The sequence below is a fragment of the Glandiceps talaboti genome, chromosome 16 (assembly GCF_964340395.1).
Source record: "Glandiceps talaboti chromosome 16, keGlaTala1.1, whole genome shotgun sequence".
Classification (NCBI taxonomy): domain Eukaryota; kingdom Metazoa; phylum Hemichordata; class Enteropneusta; family Spengelidae; genus Glandiceps; species Glandiceps talaboti.
In genome coordinates, this window is record NC_135564.1 from 19407781 (window position 1) to 19427649 (window position 19869).

The 19869-nt window shown below is 34.5% G+C and overlaps 1 protein-coding gene across 1 annotated transcript; it reads left to right on the forward strand.

Moving 5' to 3' along the window:
• Nucleotides 1-299: 299 nt before the first annotated feature.
• LOC144447539 (resistin-like) lies at nucleotides 300-3375 on the forward strand. The gene is made up of 4 exons (XM_078137587.1): nucleotides 300-460; nucleotides 1276-1362; nucleotides 1896-1967; nucleotides 2266-3375. Exons 2-4 carry the CDS (start codon nucleotides 1290-1292, stop codon nucleotides 2415-2417), a joined length of 297 nt encoding a protein of 98 aa, XP_077993713.1. The 5' UTR covers nucleotides 300-460; nucleotides 1276-1289; the 3' UTR covers nucleotides 2418-3375.
• Nucleotides 3376-19869: the final 16494 nt, after the last annotated feature.

A 19869-nucleotide genomic window follows, 5' to 3' on the forward strand; every position in this document is an offset into this window, starting at 1 on the left:
TTTGATTGCTATAGCCATATAGTTTTGGAAAAAGGGAATTGCTGTCGTGGTGCACGGTGGCCGAAGAAAATTGTTTTTGGGTCCTATCCTCCAGCCCTCCCCTCAGAAAACAAATGGTTTACCCCATAGGGAGAATGGATGCCTAGTATGCAGTTACGTCGATAGAGGGTGCACTTCGTGAGCGTGATGCTTTTAGTAGAAAACCGGATGTTTACAATTCACCTAATAGTTTTAACAAATAAAATATTTCTAGGAATTTGATCACGTCTACTTTATAAAACTGCAGAGTGGAAGGATAAAGCAAGTTATACGATTGACTGTCCTCAACACTGTAGTGCAATTCTTTCAGGCAGAGTGAACAGCCGTCGACGATTTCGTGAGACGGATCATTGTCCTACAATTACAGTACTACATTTTACACAACGACTTTGGTGCAAATTGCTTTCTTAGCATTTTCAAGGTAAGTATATTGAACTTTTTTATTTTGTCTGTAGATCTAGAGTTACTCATTTTACCTTCACAGTTTCGTCTCCTATTTTGTCTGTCATCTCCACTGATGCGATATTTCGTGAACTAGAAATGTTACTCTTCTATCACATTCGAATTCTCAAGTAACCATCAAGTAACTACAAGTAACCGTCTAAGGTTATAGAGTTACACAGCGTGTCCCATTTAACAAACTAAACATTAGAGAGAGTCACATAGGTACAGACTGCACCCGCCTAATAAAAACAGTCACAAATCATTATACCGTTAATCGTTCAAATCGATGGAACACTAAACCTAAGGCCAAAAATAAAAAGGGGTGTTTCTGATCAGGACATTTTGTCAAAAGTGGTGCGACGATGCAATTTATTTTTATATTGTCAAACCTGTCACTCAATCTACGATTTATGGCGCAGTTACGTACTGTTCTCTTTATTTAGACCTTTAGAGCAAGTGTGTATGTATATGTGGGGCAAATGTCCGACGGTCATTTTCTAGTTCACTATTATCTCTGGAAGTGTCTTCATCAGTGAATTAATGTACGGAGGGTTATTTTTGTGTTTTCCCCCGGATGTGCAGACTGCATGGGCTGGACAAACATGTAAAAAAATCGACGTGGGGGTATTTGTGATGCGCGCGCTGACCAGAAACAATTCTTTCTTTTTTTGGCCTAAAAGGCTGCAAATTAGTGTTGATACCTTGTACACCGAACATCAAATCTTGGGGAATTATCCTCTGATATTTTGAAAGTTAGCAATTTAAGGTTTTGTTTGTTTTCTTTCTTTCTAGCTTTCGAGTATAATATGAAGACTACTAACTTGATCCTGTTAACTTTGGTTGGTGTTGTTTTCTTATCTCTGACACCTTCAATACACGGTATGTGGTTTACAGTTTGATACAGCAATGATCATATATATTTGTCTTTACAGTCCCGCTCTTACACAGTAATACTTGTACACCTGCATGTGTATTGAACAAGTACATGTCATGATGTTCCTCCCCCTCCCCCACCGGTCAATGCACACATATGTATTGCAAACTATATTCTACATTGAATTCTACATTCTACATTTGTATATTGTGTGTTTGTTTGTTTGTTAGTTTGTTAGTTTGTTTGGTTTGATTGGTTGGTTGGTTGGTTGTTTGTTGTTTGTTTGTGTATATATGTTTGTTTGTTTGTTTGCTTCTTGAAATGACGATTCGGGTAGTCACTGGGAGGGAGTGCGGGTAGATCAACAGAAATACACAAAAATGGAAAGATACGGACAATTATTTTTTTTTTACAGAAATGGTAGACAGCGAGAGAGTCAGAAGCAGAGAAAAAATGATTCGGTTTTGACTATATTATACACGAGAGTATTCTGTAACATAATACAATCCTTACATCGATCATACTTATATCTTTTCAGGTGCAAGTTTGCAATGTATTAATAAAGGGATCGATGGTGAACTTGCCCGCAATTATGCAACGTGTCCTGTAGGTAAGAGATTGTGTACTTTCTCTTATCTTGAAATACCTGGGTTAGCACAACTGAAAAAATAAGAACTTAAAGATTTTGTTTAATATATATATATATATATATATATATATATATATATATATATATATATATATATATATATATATATATATATATATATTTATATTTATATGTATGTATGTATGTATGTATGTATGTATGTATGTATGTATATGCGTGTGTGTGTCTGTGTGTGTGCGTCTGTGTGTGTGCATACGAGAAAAGAGGATGTATTAATTAAAATTTACTTTGTTTACAGGTTACATAGTGACTGGGTGTAGTTGTGGCATGGCGTGTGGCTCCTACACCATCCAAACACATCACGGTCGATCTCAATGCTACTGTCACGCAGGATGCAACGGTGGTAAAATGATAGATTGGACATCGGCACGGTGCTGTAAAGTCTATTAAGATATAGCTCATGGATTAGAATCATTATGAGGAGCGCTATTTTTAGTTACGTACAACTGCGAATCGTTCACTTTTTAGGCTGACATACATGTAATTATAGGAATTGTATGTTAGTTTCTGTTTTCTTGTGTCGTAATAATGAAAAAAAAAATGATATTATTATTTCCTTCACTTTTAAATGTGTAGTATCCACGGAACCAGCCATGGAATCGTTTTTTTTCAAGAGTCTATACATGCAATGCACAGTCACTTGTGAACTAATATTATATTCCAGGATGGTCATTCTAGTCTGGGATGACCACAATACAAAATAATGACGTTATTTGGTATATACGATAATTATTCAAAAATACCGTTGCTGGTGATTGCTAATTGACAGTATTCCTAGACTATTTAGAATTATTAGCATCCTGGAATAGAATATTCGCTCACAAGTGACTGTGACGTAATGTATCTCCGCTTTCGCGACCACATTTAGTTAGCTTAGCTAGCCAACATCTCAGGACAATTTCATACTAGTACAGTGCCGTAAAAAGGTCATGAAATTGTTTTACGACGATGCATGAATGGCGTCAAATTAGAGATCATCAGGAAGAATGCTCAATTTACTATAGTAACTGTGTTTCACGTCTACTGTGCTTGTCTTAATTTTGTTTACACATCCGGTGTTAAATTAATATAAAAACAGGGTTCATGGAAGATAAAGATATAAAATTCAAAATCTGGTCGAAACTAGGAGAGCTGTCTATTGACAGTTTTTTAATCTGTAAATGTCAAAATAAAGAAGCGCCAAATAATCTAATCACCATCTCTTGAACATGATATGACTTATGTACATTTTTTACATTGAGGGCGCTCTTACAAGCATTGGCCATCACATTTGATCCATTTTGTTTTGAAAAGAAATCTGTAGTTTCATATCACACATTGTTATTCATTTAAAATGGTCAAATAAAAACAACGACTATATAACTTTTAACTTGTCGGTTTTAGTTGTGTCTGTCTGTCTGTCTGTCTGTCTGTCTGTCTGTCTGTCTGTCTGTCTGTCTGTCTGTCTGTGGATGTGCATATGTATCTGTGTGTATGTGTGTATGTATGTATGTATGTATGTATGTATGTATGTGTGTGTGTATGTATGTATGTATGTATGTATGAATGTACGTACAACTACGTACGTACGTACGTATGTATGTATGTATGTATGTATGTATGTATGTATGTATGTAATATATGTGTGTATGTATATGTACATGTGTATGTGCGTGTATGTGTATGTATGTATGTGTGTGTGTGTGTGTGTGTGTACATATTGGAGAGGTTTTCAGTTCGTAATCACACGTATACTAACAGACTGAGTATAGATGTCTTAGAAATGACAAGAAAGATACTTAGAATCATTTCATTTATCATAAGTCCACAATTTCACAAGTAGCAAACAACAGTAGTTTTCGTCCCGGATACGTACTTGTGATGTACTTCCCAACAACGATTTTTTCTGGTCTGGCTATGAGGGCGTCACCAATTTGCAAGTGCTAAAAATATTTTGGTTGGATTCAAAATATATAGGTTCGGTAGGGCCATCAGAAATGTATGAATAAACAGTTTAAATGTAGTCAACTTTTGAATGATTCAGAAATATTTTTTATCGTTTTGCCATGAATTAAATGATGAAATAATTATGATAAAAGTGAATTTTCGGTGAAACAATTATATAAACTAATCAGCACATTCTACGTATGTTGATCTCAACTTGACAGTCTAAAGGGAAGGCGCCTTCTTGAACATTTTGCTTTAAAAGGGAAAGTTTTGAGTAACTGAAATAAATGAGATCACAACCAAATTTTTGAATTGATACAAAAATAGTTTATTGTATCAAAATTCTTCATATATTATAGTCTAAAAATATATAAATAAAATCCATCTGCAATATTGTTACAATCAAAAAAAAGTATTTCTATTGATTAAAATTTACTGGCAATGAAATCTAGTCTACTAGTAGACAACCTGCAATGGTAGAAAAGAACAGAAAGTGGTAATTAGTGAGAGGATGTGATTTTATATTGTCATGTTACTACTATAATTACTATTATATGTATGTTTTATGTTAATGTCATAATGTTGTTGTTGTTGTTGTTGTTGTCGTCGTCGTCGTTGTTGTTGTTGTTGCTGTTGTTGATGATGATGATGATGATGTTGTTGTTGTTGTTGTTGTTGTTGTTGTTGTTTTTAAAAAGTGTGACCCAGAAGCTCTAAAACCTAAATCAACTTGTACTGCTATACCGGTATTAGTAATATAGATAGAAATTCACGTAAAACCATATACTATAGTCGTGGTCTCAGTTATTGCTCTTATACACGTTGTACAACTTACCTTATTTCATATGAAAACTGCTGGAAGACATCATCTATTCTATACATTGGGTGTCTTAGCAACTCTTTTCTCCTCGATTCCACCATCCTCACTGATAATAGAAAAACACAAAGACGTTAGTGGAGAAACAGTCACGTGATAGTGAAATGGAAACGAAATATGTAAACTTAGACTCAATATGATGAAAATCTAATGTAGGGAACTACATCCGTAGGTACAAGGCGCTCGGAGAATTAAAAAGAACAAACGACAATAAAAATAGAGGTAATGAAAGAAATCGAGTCAAGTTCACTACATTATATTTGAATCACACACACTGACTTAGACCTCAGACCACTATTGATTCTCTATAATGGTCTTAGCTTAGACTGTATGGTACGTTTTGTCGCTCAGACGTCATTGATCTTGTGCAATTAGATTGGCCGCGACGATGCCTGAGGGCGCCCTGTCACGGTGTTGTTTCCTCAGATTGGAATATCACCATGAATAGATAAAAGTGAATATATTTCTTCGTTCTTCGGAAAATACGAGTGACCTGAGGGACCCTTGTCCTGCGATCACAGGTATTTTCCTCGGCTGAACGAAGAAAAACATTGGGGAATAATATAATTATATAACACAATCGCCAGTAAAATATAAAAAAAAAAATCGGAAGAAAGTAATCGCAATTTTAAGCGTTTTGACTCATATTTCGAACACAGCAGAACGTAGACACACGTTGTGATGGCATACATGCGTCTTGTCCTGACGTAGAACGACCAGAGTATATATTCCATATTTTTTTGTTGAATCTGACTCGTGCATGGTATAATGACTGGCTAGGTTTCCCGCCATACAGACTTTGACGACGATTGATTATACATATGGCATTATACCATGTGTAAGTCAATCCATTGTCTTTGAATAGAAACTTGATGAAGATACGGATTTTATAAACTGGCTCTGTGGTGCTCAAAATATCAAAATCGCTATTGATTATTTTCCCCTACTTTTTATACTGATTATGCCTGAGGGGGCTAAATTATATTATTGCCCAATAGTCTTCTCCAGGGTCATATGCTTCTCGTATTTTCCTTGGAATTGGCTGAATGGAAGACAAATATTAGGGAATGTTTGGGGATAATATCTATTTGTATCAACGCAAACCAAATTGAACTCATTCGAACAAAAAAGTATATGGGATTTATATCCGGTTCGTTTACGTCACGATAATGTGTGTTTATGTCATTGGTTCCGAGGTGTTTATACATCAATCAAAATGTTCAAATTCGTCGCCCCTAATACCTTTCACGGTTTACATAAATGTTGCATGCCAGGGTATAAATATGTAACATTTCTTAATATTTGTCGTCATGCAGCTAGAAAGCACTCTTGACCCAAGGAATTAAAGCTTGTTACTACTCATGTTTCGATTCGATTCGCAATGCCACGGCCTTCTCATAATTAGGTCACCTGTATTTTCCTTGGCTGAACAAAAGACAATATTTAAACAATAATGTACGCCCTTCCAGCCCATAATCATGGACGAAAGCAAACTTTGAACGACATAATGGGCGAGGCGACAGCCGAGCCCATTATGGAGTGCAAAGTTTGCTTGAGTCCATTATGGACTGGGAGGGCATACATTATTGTTATTATTTTATAGTTTTGCCAATTCCAGTGAATTTGTAGACCGAGAAACGCAAAACAACGTATATTACACAGCGCTGAACATCGTCTGCCATGTTCGGCCCGGAAGCTGAATACTAATCATAGCGACACACGTACGTACGCGTACACACACATACACTTCAATGTAATGCTGTGAAGACAAACTTGTTTCATGAATGCGTTGTATTTTTAAACAGTGGAAATGACAATCATAAGTAACAACATACATTTCGAAAAAATACCTAGTCGTATGAAGAAACAGAACAAATAAGCTTGTATTGTTATGCTCGTTCCGGGGCCGCGATGCCCAATAACGGAGTACATTATCAGTAATAATGTACAGCGATGACGTCACAAAATTCACTGGAATTGGTAATGCTATAATATAATAGGGGATAACATCTAATCATTGCCTGTGTCATCAAAGCCCTATAGTGACAACAACTGATGACAGTCTAGATCTATTTCTTGATTTAGTTACTCGCCTCAGAACAGTAATAATGTAATGATCCCACCTGATATATTTGAAACCTTTGTGTATCTTAATGACATCTACAAAGTGAATTTTACACTTTGTCTTTTCCTGCTTTCTCCATAGGCATACGATGTCAGCGATCATTTCCCTGTCGAGATGGTATTAGATTAGGGATACAGTGACCAATTGTGAAAAAAATGTACAATGTTAAAAGTGATATATAATCAGTGTATAACCGAATAAAACTAACCATTTGATTTCAACTCAATTTGTTTCATGTGATCCTTTTAACAAATGCAATATACAGACGTAGGTGGCGCTCTATCATGATACGAGACATGTAATATTTACGAGCAAGGATAACATGTATGCGAACAACGACAATGTCTAGCCATAGACCGTCTACTAATGTTAACAGAGGGTATATGGTCTCGTATAGCATTAATATGATTTGCGACATAACAATGTATATAACTAATAAACTGAGTTGCGACAAATATCTCGGCAACAGTTGTGTGTTCTTGATTGGGTATGTTTCGTGGCATTTGATATGACAAGTCAATGATGTAATCATGTATACAGAGATAACCTCAGACGGACAGACAGACAGACAGACAGACATACAGACGCAGGCAGACCTCTAGGATGCATACAGGGTGACAGACAGACAGGGTGACAGACAGGGGGAGGGAGGGAGGGAAGGAGGGAGGGAGAGAGTGCGTGAATGATAGTTAGATAGAGATATATAGATATATAGATAGATAGATCGATAGATAGATAGATAGATAGATAGACAGACAGATACAGACAGACAGACAGCCAGACAGACAGACAGACAGACAGAGACAGAGAGACAGAGACAGACAGCGAGACAGACAGAGAGACAGTCAGAGAGATTAAATCATACACGAACACATTCTCATGGCAGTCGCCCGCATAATTAATAATAAGTTGCCATGGTTTATTTACCGAAATGTTTAAGTGGTTACAAACTATAATGGTAACAAAAAACAAAAGAGAAGGGTAAATGGGGAGTCAATAAATAGTTTGCATCTAGTTTAGCCTGACCCCCTGACATTGTACATTGTTTTTTGTTTTTTTATCAATTTTTTTAATTTTATTTATATCACGAAAAAAAGGAAAAAGAAATACACGACAAAACTTTTGCAACAAAAACTAGATACTAAAAATAGTGAAAAAAAAATTACAAAGCGAGCTTCACTTTCTGTTCAATTTTTTGCCACTTAGAATCAAAGTTTTCGTACTTTGCAGTTTTCTTTACTGCGATGTTTTCTATCTCGTATTTAATCTTCAAAATACTCATAAAACTTTCAAATGAGGGAATTTTGTTTTACACTTACAAGTATAAAGAAAATATTTAGCTTGTAAAATAATATAATTGATCATGTAATAATCATCATGATTGAGAACACCCAAGTAAATGTTACAATTATTCAAAATTATTTGTAAGTGTTCAAATAAGTGTTCATTTATGTCCAACCATAAGCGCTCTGTATACTTACATTCTACAAATAAATGATCTCTTGTTTGTATTCTATCATGACAATGGTCACATAAATTGGTATCTGTTACTTTCATATGAAATAAACTGTCATTTGTGAATATCAACCTATTTATAACCTTTTGTTGAAAACATTGTATTCGAGATTCAACTGTCACGTCTTTGGAAATGGTACAATACTTATTCCAATCTGTGTCACTTACATGAAATCTATTGCTAAAATATTTTCTGGCTTCTGTGATCTTTAAAGAATAATCTAAAATAATAGTATAGTAATCCTTGGTATTTATCTTTAAACAATCATAGCATGTGTCTCCCTGAAAAAGTACTGGTTTCAGTGGTCTCGTCTGAACGCGTTCATTAATGCCAAATGTGCTATTCCTAGATACTGCCCTAACCAAACCCGTGAGTGTAAAAATAACAGATTCAGGTAAATTCATCTGGCGTAAATTGTAATAATCTGAAGTAATCGGAACATTTCCATCTGTAAAAAGATCTTGAATAAACACAAAGCCACTTTTGTACAATCTGTCAATATATATTGGTAAACCTCCAATACTGATATTTCTGTTATTCCATAAAATATCATTGTCACATTCCTCATTCTGATGATCTTTTTTCTTTAATTCATACCACAAATTTAAAATATCCCTGTAAAAGTCTGGAATGCTAGTAGGAATGCACTGCTTGTTATAATTACAACAAAAAATTAGTTCCCCGCCAACCTTACGCAAGTAGTACAATGGAATTAGTCTCCATTGTCCTCTTGAATAAAAAATTCTCTTTATCCAAGTTAATTTACAGGCTTTACACCAAGATGCCAGATGAATGTGCCTGAATCCACCTTTTTCCCAGGGAGAACACATGGTATCATCCTTTCGCTTAGGCTTTTTGCCATTCCAAAGAAATTGTTCTATAACTAAATGAAATTTCGAAAGGAAATGATCAGGTATATGCAACAAGGAAATTTGATAAAGTAACCTCGGAATGATAAGACTTTTCACAATTGTAATCTTTCCAAGAAGAGTTAAATTCCTACTGTTTCAGATAAACATAGCTTTTTGTGCATTATGTAATCTATCAAAGAAATTTAACTTAATTGTCTCAGCAACTTTATACGAAAAATAAATACCAAGGTATTTAAACATCTTGACCACTTTCAAACCAAAAGGTTTATCTATTCTGTCTCTATCCTTACCCAGCCAAAAAGATTCTGTTTTGTCTTTGTTTACACAGAGGCCAGAACATTTGGAAAATTTAACTAAGACAGCCATCACAATGGCGACAGAATGTTCATCCTTCAAAAGTAAAGTTGTGTCATCAGCGAACTGAACCAATTTAATTTCATCATTACAAACTCTTAAACCTTCTATATCTGTATTACTTCTAACTGCTATACTTAAAAACTCAACAGCCATGACAAACAGATATGGGGAAAGCGGGTCTCCCTGGCGAACCCCTCGCTTGATGTCAAAATAACTCGTGTAATCTTATTATTCATGATGCAACTCTTGATGTCCGTGTAAAATACAGTAAACCAGCGTATCAGTGAGGTTCCAAAGCCAAATCTAAGCAAGCAACGTGAAATAAATTTCCAATTTATGGAATCAAACGCTTTTCGAAAATCAACCATGAGAAGGATACCTGGAATGTCCCTTTCCCTTGTATAAAAAAGAATATCAGATATAAGGCGTATTGATTCCCCCATGTAACGACCCGTTACATAACCGGTCTGACATGGACTGATAATAGAGGGGAGGCACTGTTTAATTCGAAAGGCAATAACTTTAGATGCCAGCTTACTGTCTACATGATTCGGGAAATTGGACGTCAATTTTCAATTTTCATACGATCTGAATTTTTCTTTTCCACTAGAATTATAATACTTTGTTTCTGTGTTGTGCTCATACTTCCCTCTTCATAACTGAAATTAAAAACTTTGACAAGGAAAGGGCCTATTACATCCCAAAACTTGCGGAAAAATTCCACAGTCAATCCATCGTTGCCTGGCGTTTTACCACTTTTAAGAGTAGATAAAATCCTTTCACATTCGATCATAGTAATCGGTCCATCACACAAAAGTTTCTCGGCATTAGAGACCTGAGATACCTCGTTATCAGAAAGGAAATGATCTGCTGCATTGATGTCCATTACTCTCTCTGCATACAAATTTTCATAAAATGATTTACAATGTGCCAAAATCTCACGATTATTGGTGAGAGCTACGTTTGAGTTATTTACTAACTTTCGAATCTGTTTTTTCTTGAAATTTCTTTTTTCTAAGTTCAAAAAATATTTCGATGATTTTCCCCCCTCTTCATGCCAAGTAACTTTTGATCTAATTATGGCACCTCTTGTCTGATATTCTAACATTTCCTCATACTGTTTCTTTATCCTGTCATAAGTAACTTGATTTTCATGCGTTGGCCCACTATCCAGCTGTTTTTCGGCTTCCTCCATCAAAACCTGAAGACTAACAAAACTTTCCCTTTGTTGCTTAGCTTTGACTTTTGAATAGGAAGTCGAAAAAGAGCGGATATTGAGCCAATGTCGTGAGCTGCACCTGTCTAGAGGCGACAAACAACAATTAAAATCTCCTCCTAAAATAATGTTTTCATTCTGAGACGCACAACACGTATTTAACACCTGGAGCAATGCTCTGAAAAACTGCAATTGTCCATGAGCCCCTGATGAAGGTGTATAAATGTTACATAACACAAATCGTTCATTTTCAATGTCGACTTCAAGAATTACATAACGACCATCATCATCTAAAATACTATTTCTAATATCAAAGTCAGCTCTCTTCGAAAATAATATTGCTGTTCCTTTACTGTGAGTCGAACCATGGGAAAAAATAATCTTACCTTCTCCCCATTGTTGTTGCCAAGAAATTTCATTTGACTTTTGACTACAAGTTTCTTGTAAAAAGAAGACATGTGCTTTTCTTTTCTTTAACCAAGTAAAAATTTGTTTACGTTTGTGAAAATCTCTAATCCCTCTTGTGTTTAATGAAACTAATTTTAATTGCATTGAAAATGGTAAAGTAAAAGTTCGACTTTACACAACGACAACATCTTACTCCGGTGTTTGAGAAGCAGCAGCTAGCGTACTGTCTATTCTTGTTTCTGGACCGGTGTACAGTTGATTGTCAATGTATGCATGTGTGTTTTGTATTCTTAAATTTTGCATTTTTAGGAGCCTGTAAATGGGACTTGCCGGCCTTCCGTGAAATAAATAAATAAACTATATGTCAACGAGTTGAGTAATTGGTAACAAAATGCAACACCTTATTCCAAGACAATAGCCCCCGTCACCACGTCCTGGTTTTCACATAATTTTACACATTACACTTTCATTCAAACGGGGGTCGACACATTCATAATTCATCAACAATACCGGTGCTTATCCGTCATTGCACACATTTAGCGAGGAACGCTACAGTCGATACCTTCATTACACAGTGTGCAACCCCTGTGTACGTTACATACGTTTGTATTCCTGTAAAATAAAAGAATGTGGAGAAATCAACTCCGGACTTTTGATTGGTTGTCTGTCAAATGTAACACGTGTACTCCCTGTCAAGTGATTGACCAATTTGAAACAAACAACACCTGACTAGTCTTACAAACACAATAGTTTTCCCTGCCACCACCTTTAAAGTGCACCTGGAGGGGTAGAGGAAAATTTTGATCCTCTAGGTCTGATTGGTTCATGGTTCTCGACAGGAATCTAACATCTTGGGTTGGGTATATAAATGAGGCGTGATACATTTTCAAACTGTCTTTGCGACTCCAGCAAACGATAAAGAAAGATGGATACTGGTTCTCCGTGTGTTGTGCTGCTAACCCTGGTCTATGTCGTCATAGTATATATCCGAAGCCTTGTACTGCTGAGAGTGGATGATGATAGAAGAATATTCCGATGTTTGGTATGGGTCCTGGATGCTGTATGCTGTCTACTTCGCTCACTGGTCGAAAAGAGGAAGTTGGAAGGAAAAATTGCAACGTGTATCACCGTATGGATGCTGTGTTTGGTTCAGATGTTTGTTCGCCGTACAATAGAGACTGTTCGAGAATGGAAGTCTATGGTTTGCGCATTGGTTCGTCAATTCATCATGGCATGGTCCCTGCGAGAACGTCGACGGATGGTATATGAGATAAGTCGGTTTGCAATGTTAGTTCTTTCTGCTGCATTTGGGCCCGTTGTATGGGAATGGGGGCCATGGGGGCAATTTCGGCGCGGTACCTTTTTTGGCGGGAGGGTGGCGGCCCGGGTTGACAGGTTAGGATTTAGACGGTTTTGTCAGGAGGAAAATTTGTCATTGGTTGTTCAAGTGGCACAGACTGTAATATTCCCCATTTTCGAAAACATTAAGAACGCAAAACACAAATACAAAATACATATCAAAATTTATCTACGAATAAAAAATACAAATCAAAATTTATCGACAAACAAATTTGAATAGATAGTCGTGTACACAAAGTTGTTCTCGGGTACCCAGATTCCTCTAAATTCAGCCACCTCCGGTATACACATTTCTTTCACAGCCTAAACAATTGTATTTTGCCATGTTCAAATGAAAAGTCATTGATGTTTATATTAGACTATTTACCAAACACAAACTTGAAAACCATAATTGCGTATAATCACCGAACATCATTTCTATTTAGGGTCCCATACTAAAATTACCCCAAAACTAGTTAACCAAATGTAAACTTGAAATAGATTGTTCCTCGAAATACAGACTGCGACTGTGCCACTTCTATTTAGGGTTCCCGTACTAAAATTATCCCCAAACTAGTTAACCAAATGTAAACTTAAAATAGATTGTTTCTGGAAATACTGGCTGTGCCACTTCTAATTAGGGTTAAAGTTTTCGCAAAATCTAGTTAGCTAGTTTTTTTTCTAGAAATACAAAGTTGAATTGAAATATTTCTTTCATTAAAATGCTAATCATTCAAAATTAAAACCCGTGTATTTTGCTCTGCAGCGCATATTTTTTCATTCATGTGACAAATTTAAAATTTGTTTAGAGTTATTTCCGTAAAGACATTCTTCTTTGAAGATGATGAAAAAGATGTTTGTTTACAATATTACAAATATAGCTATTAACCGCATAACAACCAACAATGTGTACCAAACTTATTTTTCGTTTTGTGATGGTCAGAACATTCGTAAATTACAATACAAAATAATGTTACCGCTTCAGTTATACCCATGATATAGTGATCAAATATATGTGTCTCAAAACCAAATTAAGGCCTATGATCTCATCTTTTTGGTCGAAAGTCTATCATTAGATTAAGATGTATTCTTGATACCATGACCTCATCAGTGATATGCAAATTAGGGCTAAAAGACTAAAACTAGAAGTTTATATTTATAAAATGTTGATAACAAGATGATCCAATCAGTGATATGCAAATTAGTGCTAAAAATGTGTCTTTTTGGTTAACAGTCTATACTTTAAGATGTTTTCTTGATATGATCTCATCAGTGATATGCAAAGGCTAAAAAGACTAAAAGTATACATTTACAAAAGGTCCTTAACACGATGATCCAATCAGTGATATGCAAATTAGTGGCTAATAATGTGTTTTTTTTGGTCAAAAATCTATCATTGGATTTAGATGTAATCTTGATACCATGATTTAATCAGTGATATGCAAATTAGGGCTAAAAAGACTAAAACTAAGTCTATATTTACAAAGTCTATAACAAGATGATCCAATCAGTAATATGCAAATTAATGCCTAATAATGTGTCTTTTTAGTCAAAAATCTATCATTTTAAGATGTATTCTTGATGTGTTTATCTCATCAGTGATATGCAAATTAGGGCTAAAAAGACTGAAAATAAAAGTCTATATTTACAAAGTCTATAACAAGATGATCCAATCAATAATATGCAAATTAGTGCCTAATAATGTCTTTTTTGTCAAAAGTCTATCATTACAATAAGATGTATTGTTGATGTGTTTATCTCATCACTGATATGCAAATTATTGCTACAAAGACTAAAACTAAAAGTCTATATTTACAAAAAGTCCATAACAAGATGATCCAATCAGTAATATGCAAATTAGTGCCTAAAATTGTGTCTTTTTGGTCAAAAATCTATCATTAGATTAAGATGTATTCTTGATGTGTTTATCTCATCACTGATATGCAAATTAGGGCTAAAAAGCCTCAAACTAAAAGTCTAAAAGTCTATAACAAGATGATCCAATCAGTAATATGCAAATTAGTGCCTAATAATGTGTCTTTTTGGTCAAAAGTCTATCATTAGGTTAAGATGTATTGTTGATGTGTTTATCTCATCAGTGATATGCAAATTAGGGCTAAAAAGACTAAAACTAAAGTCTATATATACAAAAAGTCTATAACAAGATGATCCAATCAGTAATATGCAAATTAGTGCCTAAAATGTGACTAAAAGTCTATAATTACCAAAAGTCTATAACAAGATGATCCAATCAGTAATATGCAAATTAGTGCCTAATAATGTGTCGTTTTGGTCAAAAATCTATCATTTGATTAAGATGTACTCTTGATGTGTTTATCTCATCAGTGATATGCAAATTAGGGCTAAAAAGACTAAAAATAAAAGAAAGTCTATAACAAGATGATCCAATCAGTTACATGCAAATTAGTGTCTAATAATGTGTCTTTTTTGTCATAAATCTATCATTAGATTAAGATGTATTCTTGATATCATGATCTCATCAGTGATATGCAAATTAGGGCTAAAAAGCCTCAAACTAAAAGTCTAAAAGTCTATAACAAGATGATCCAATCAGTAATATGCAAATTAGGGGCTAATAATGTGTCTTTTTGGTCACAAATCTATCATTAGATTAAGATGTATTGTTGATGTGTTTATCTCATCACTGATATGCAAATTAGGGCTAAAAAGCCTCAAACTAAAAGTCTAAAAGTCTATAACAAGATGATCCAATCAGTAATATGCAAATTAGGGGCTAATAATGTGTCTTTTTGGTCAAAAGTCTATCATTAGACTAAGATGTATTCTTAATACCATGATCCCATTGGTGACATGCAAATTAGGGCTATAAAGACTAAAACTAAAAGTCTATATTTACAAAAGGTCTATAACACGATCCAATCAGTGATATGTAAATTATGATTTAAAAATGTGTCTTTCTGGTCGTCTATAATTAGATTAAGATGTATTCTTGATATGATTTCATCAGTGATATACAAATTAGGGCTAAAAAGACTACAACTAAAAATCTGTAATTACAAAAAGTCTAGATCTATAACATGATGATCCCCGAGCACTGAGCAAGGACCGTTAGTAGTTTTTTACCATTGGAGTAGTTCTTGTTTCATGGGAGGAGTTTTATAAAAAAAAGTTTTTATAAGAGAACTACTGTCTCCCTCATTAAGCTCTGTAAAAAATAAATAAAATAAAAGCTGTAAAAATATAACTGGTGTAAACCAAAATGCTCCTGTAGGTTGCAAATGGTTTTGCTAAATTAAAACTGAATCATAAAAGTTCAATTCAATATTTATCAATTGAAATTTTGAACAAAAATATTATGTTTTACCACACTTGTGTTTCTCGCTCAAGCAGAGATCACAATGTTTAGAAAAGGGAATAGAATTCATCCAGCAAAAGCACTTTTAGTCCCCCAAAGTGAGTATCTATTACAATGGGCTCAGACTTCCAATATCTGATTTCTTTCAAAACTGGCACAAAGGTGACATGTCATTTGGAAAATATGCCATATTTGTCATCAAAAATCAATATTTACTGCATAATTAATCATAAAACTTGCTTTATTTTGAAACCTGGCCTTGAGCAATTACAAATTACTCCCATGGACTATACGGGGAAGGTCTGCTGTAAAGTCTGTATGTCATAAGGTACATGTATGATATAAGGTATATACTTTTCTAGGCGAGAAGATTTTGGATAACCCTGCCCATCTAGACTGGTTGATTTTATTTTAATTGTAGCTCAAAATATTGATTTATTTTTCAAAATAATTCTTACAATTGCTAAGAGTAAGATTTCATTTCTCAAAAAATTAATTATTTTTGATCAGTTTTTAGGTATTACATCATATGAACTACCATCTGCATGTATTATAGACCTGTATAGTATGTATTTTGAGTGATTCAGTTGGTATAAGAAAGAGTAAGACCATTTTTAGGGTGTGTAGTATGACAACAGTTTGGTTTTTGGGGGTTTCAACATAGCCTCCCTATGTCATTTCACAAAGAGTTGTCCACCTCATCCTGGGATATATGGTCATGTGAACAAATTTAATGAAAGTGGTTTATTTTGCCAATACTAGTTCAAAGAAGCACACTTTAGATAAATTTTCTTTGCCGGCCCTACTATTAAATTCTATCTTAATAACAATAATGATAATAATAATAACTTTAGGGTAATAATAATAACATATAATAAATAATCACTAATAAGTAATAAGTAATAAGTACTAATATAATAAATACTAATATATGATAAATACTAATATATATAGTAAATAAGCACATAATTAGGCACCAATGACTATTAATGTCTAATTCTCCTTTCATAGTTAATTGCACTTAAAGTTGAAATAGTATTGGCATTATGGATTACTCTCACATGTTCATGTGACATCATTAAATGATTTATTTAGAAAAGAAATTGAAAATTAAGAGGACAACTCTGCATGAAATGATACCAGGAGGCTTTGCTGAGATCATTAAGTCCTTACTGTTGTCATACTACATACCCAAAAATGGAGACACTTTCTAATACCAACTTTATAGCAAAAAATAGATACTCTACAGATCTATGATAGATACAGACGGCAGTTTGTACGATGGAATAGCTAAAAACTGACCAAATTAATTGTCTTTTGGAAAATGAAATCTCACTTTTAAGAATTGTAATAATGTTTTGAAAATTATAGATTTATTCTAAGCTGCAACTGAAGCAAAATCTATCAGTCCAGCTGAGCAGGGTTTTCCAAAGTTTTCCAGCCCAGAGAAGTATACAAAAAAAACACTGCTTTCCAGCAGACCTTTCCCACCTATGGGAGATGTGCACCCCCCCCCCTCCCATATTACTTCTGCAAAAAAAAATTAATTCTCTGAGATAGGACAAAATTACACATTTTGATAACACATACAAATTCTACCCACTTTATGCAACTTTAGTCAGTTATTATTTCATAATCAATTTAATAGTATAAAAATGTTTTTGCTTGACTTATTCTCATTGGCTTTTCTAACCATTGGGGTCGATTTTTCAGGGAGAAACAGTAGAACATAAAAAAATCAATTAATTATACTGTATTTGCAAATTTATACACACAGTTCTTTCTTTATAGTGGTTTCCCAAACCTGGGCAAGTGTACCTTAGTCAAGATTTGATTTCTTCCTTTCACCCCATTTCATAAAAAAATATTGTCTACAAATTATAACCTTGAAAATTTAATATCATCCATATGGGAGCACTTTGGTAAATGTTATCTATATTGAATGTATTTCTTCATTATTTTATTAAATAAAACAATATATTAACCACACTGTATTAATACAATTTCCATGCAAGTTTATTTTCAGAAAGCCAGGCTCGACAAAGATGGACAAATGATGGAAAATGTGAGTCAAAAAACTTTCTTTTTAATATTTAATATGTGTATACATTGAAAGTTAAATTTAGAAACTTTATTTCTATTTGACTGCCATGTCTGCAATATAAAATAAATTTAGAAAATACTATAGTTGCATTGTGAGTGAATACTTCAATTCTTGTACGTATACTATTTCTTAAATTTCTTTCTTTTAGCCTGTGGTGATAAGAAGACCCAAGACTGATCGATGTATTTGATTATTACGATACTGATGTGTATTTTGCATTTATCTATTGAATTGTATTTTTAAGTCATTTTATTATTAGAACTTTTGGAGCAGTTTAGAAGAACAGAAAAACAGTTTCAGATATCAGCACCAAGTAAGTTTTTTGAGTTTTTTTTAGTATGTATGGCTGCATGTGTGATTGCTCTTTTAACTATCCCAACTCACACCTTCCAACATACGTACATCAAATACACTATCATTTTTGCGTCTCCGGCACCAATTGTCATATCTGCGCCATCATCTACCTCGCGTTTCAGTCCGCTGTCTTTGCTGCACGTGATCATATATTACATATTGACATACACAAACAGCACCCCTCGATTTTTTGTTATCCCTTTCCGTACGTCTGGTTTCTTGTGGATTTTGGTTTTCTCTGACTAGGTGGGTCTCTATGGTTGATTACTTTGTTGTTTGGTTGGTTGCCATGGCAATGGTTCGTTGGTTAGTCCTTTGTAGGTTTTACATATTTTCACCCGCTGTCTATGGCCTTCATCTCTCATACCAACACACATAAACCTCACAAACCTCCGCCAACTCTATTACTGCCGTGTCGCCGTCTTTATTTGCCATCGTCGCTGCGCGTCATATTCAACAGTTACATTACAACAATACAATAAAGTCCCCCATTCATTTTAACTTTCTGTATGTTTGTATGGTTTAGAGTTATAATGGCACATTCCATTATATCTCTTCATAATTCGCAGTCAAGCATGTGCATGTATGTTAACCCCCCCCCCCCCCCAAAAAAAAAGCATGTGTCCTTGTATGGTGATTCAAATTGGCAACAAAGAATTGCTTGGCAGCGATGACACCCCTAGCATTGACTAGATAATATGGATTTTAGAGTAATCAATTTCCAATGCGGCCTAAATTCAACTGCATACAGAGCTCAGTAGAGCTATCAAACGTTTAATCCTCTTTTTATCAGGGGGGTGGGTTGGTCAATTTCACTACAAACATTCAAATTAAACTCTCAAATCCAGGGGACCATATAGCCAGAATTACCATACGAGTATGACTACATTCTCAGTCTAAATAATTGTTGGCATAATGCTAAAAATGCTACTAATGACTGAGTGAATTTAAGGTACTGTCGTCTTAAGTGTATCCATGGCTGTGTATTTCAAGGCAATCTATTACATGGTACGTCTACAGAATATCAAGTATACATCATTTACACCTAACAGCTGTGAATGGTAAGCGTCATCTAGAATTGCTTTACTTATCTTTGCTGTTCATCTACAATTGATCTGTGATGTCACGAACACAGATGAAAAGTGATGTAGCCTCAAATATTCATCTGAAAGTCTTCATCTAAGACAGTCTTCAATATTTCAACTTACTAGCTAAGTCAGATTCAGATTTTTTTATGACAAATATGGCCAATATTTTCATTACAAAGGTGACAAAACAAAACAATGTCGAGGTCTTAAAGCTCATTATAAATAAAATGGGTATTAAGTCATTCAATTTAGGTTTCTATGTATTAAGCTACCAGACTGAGCTTGTGCACAAAATGTGAAGTTTGATATTTGTGCCAGGCTTGG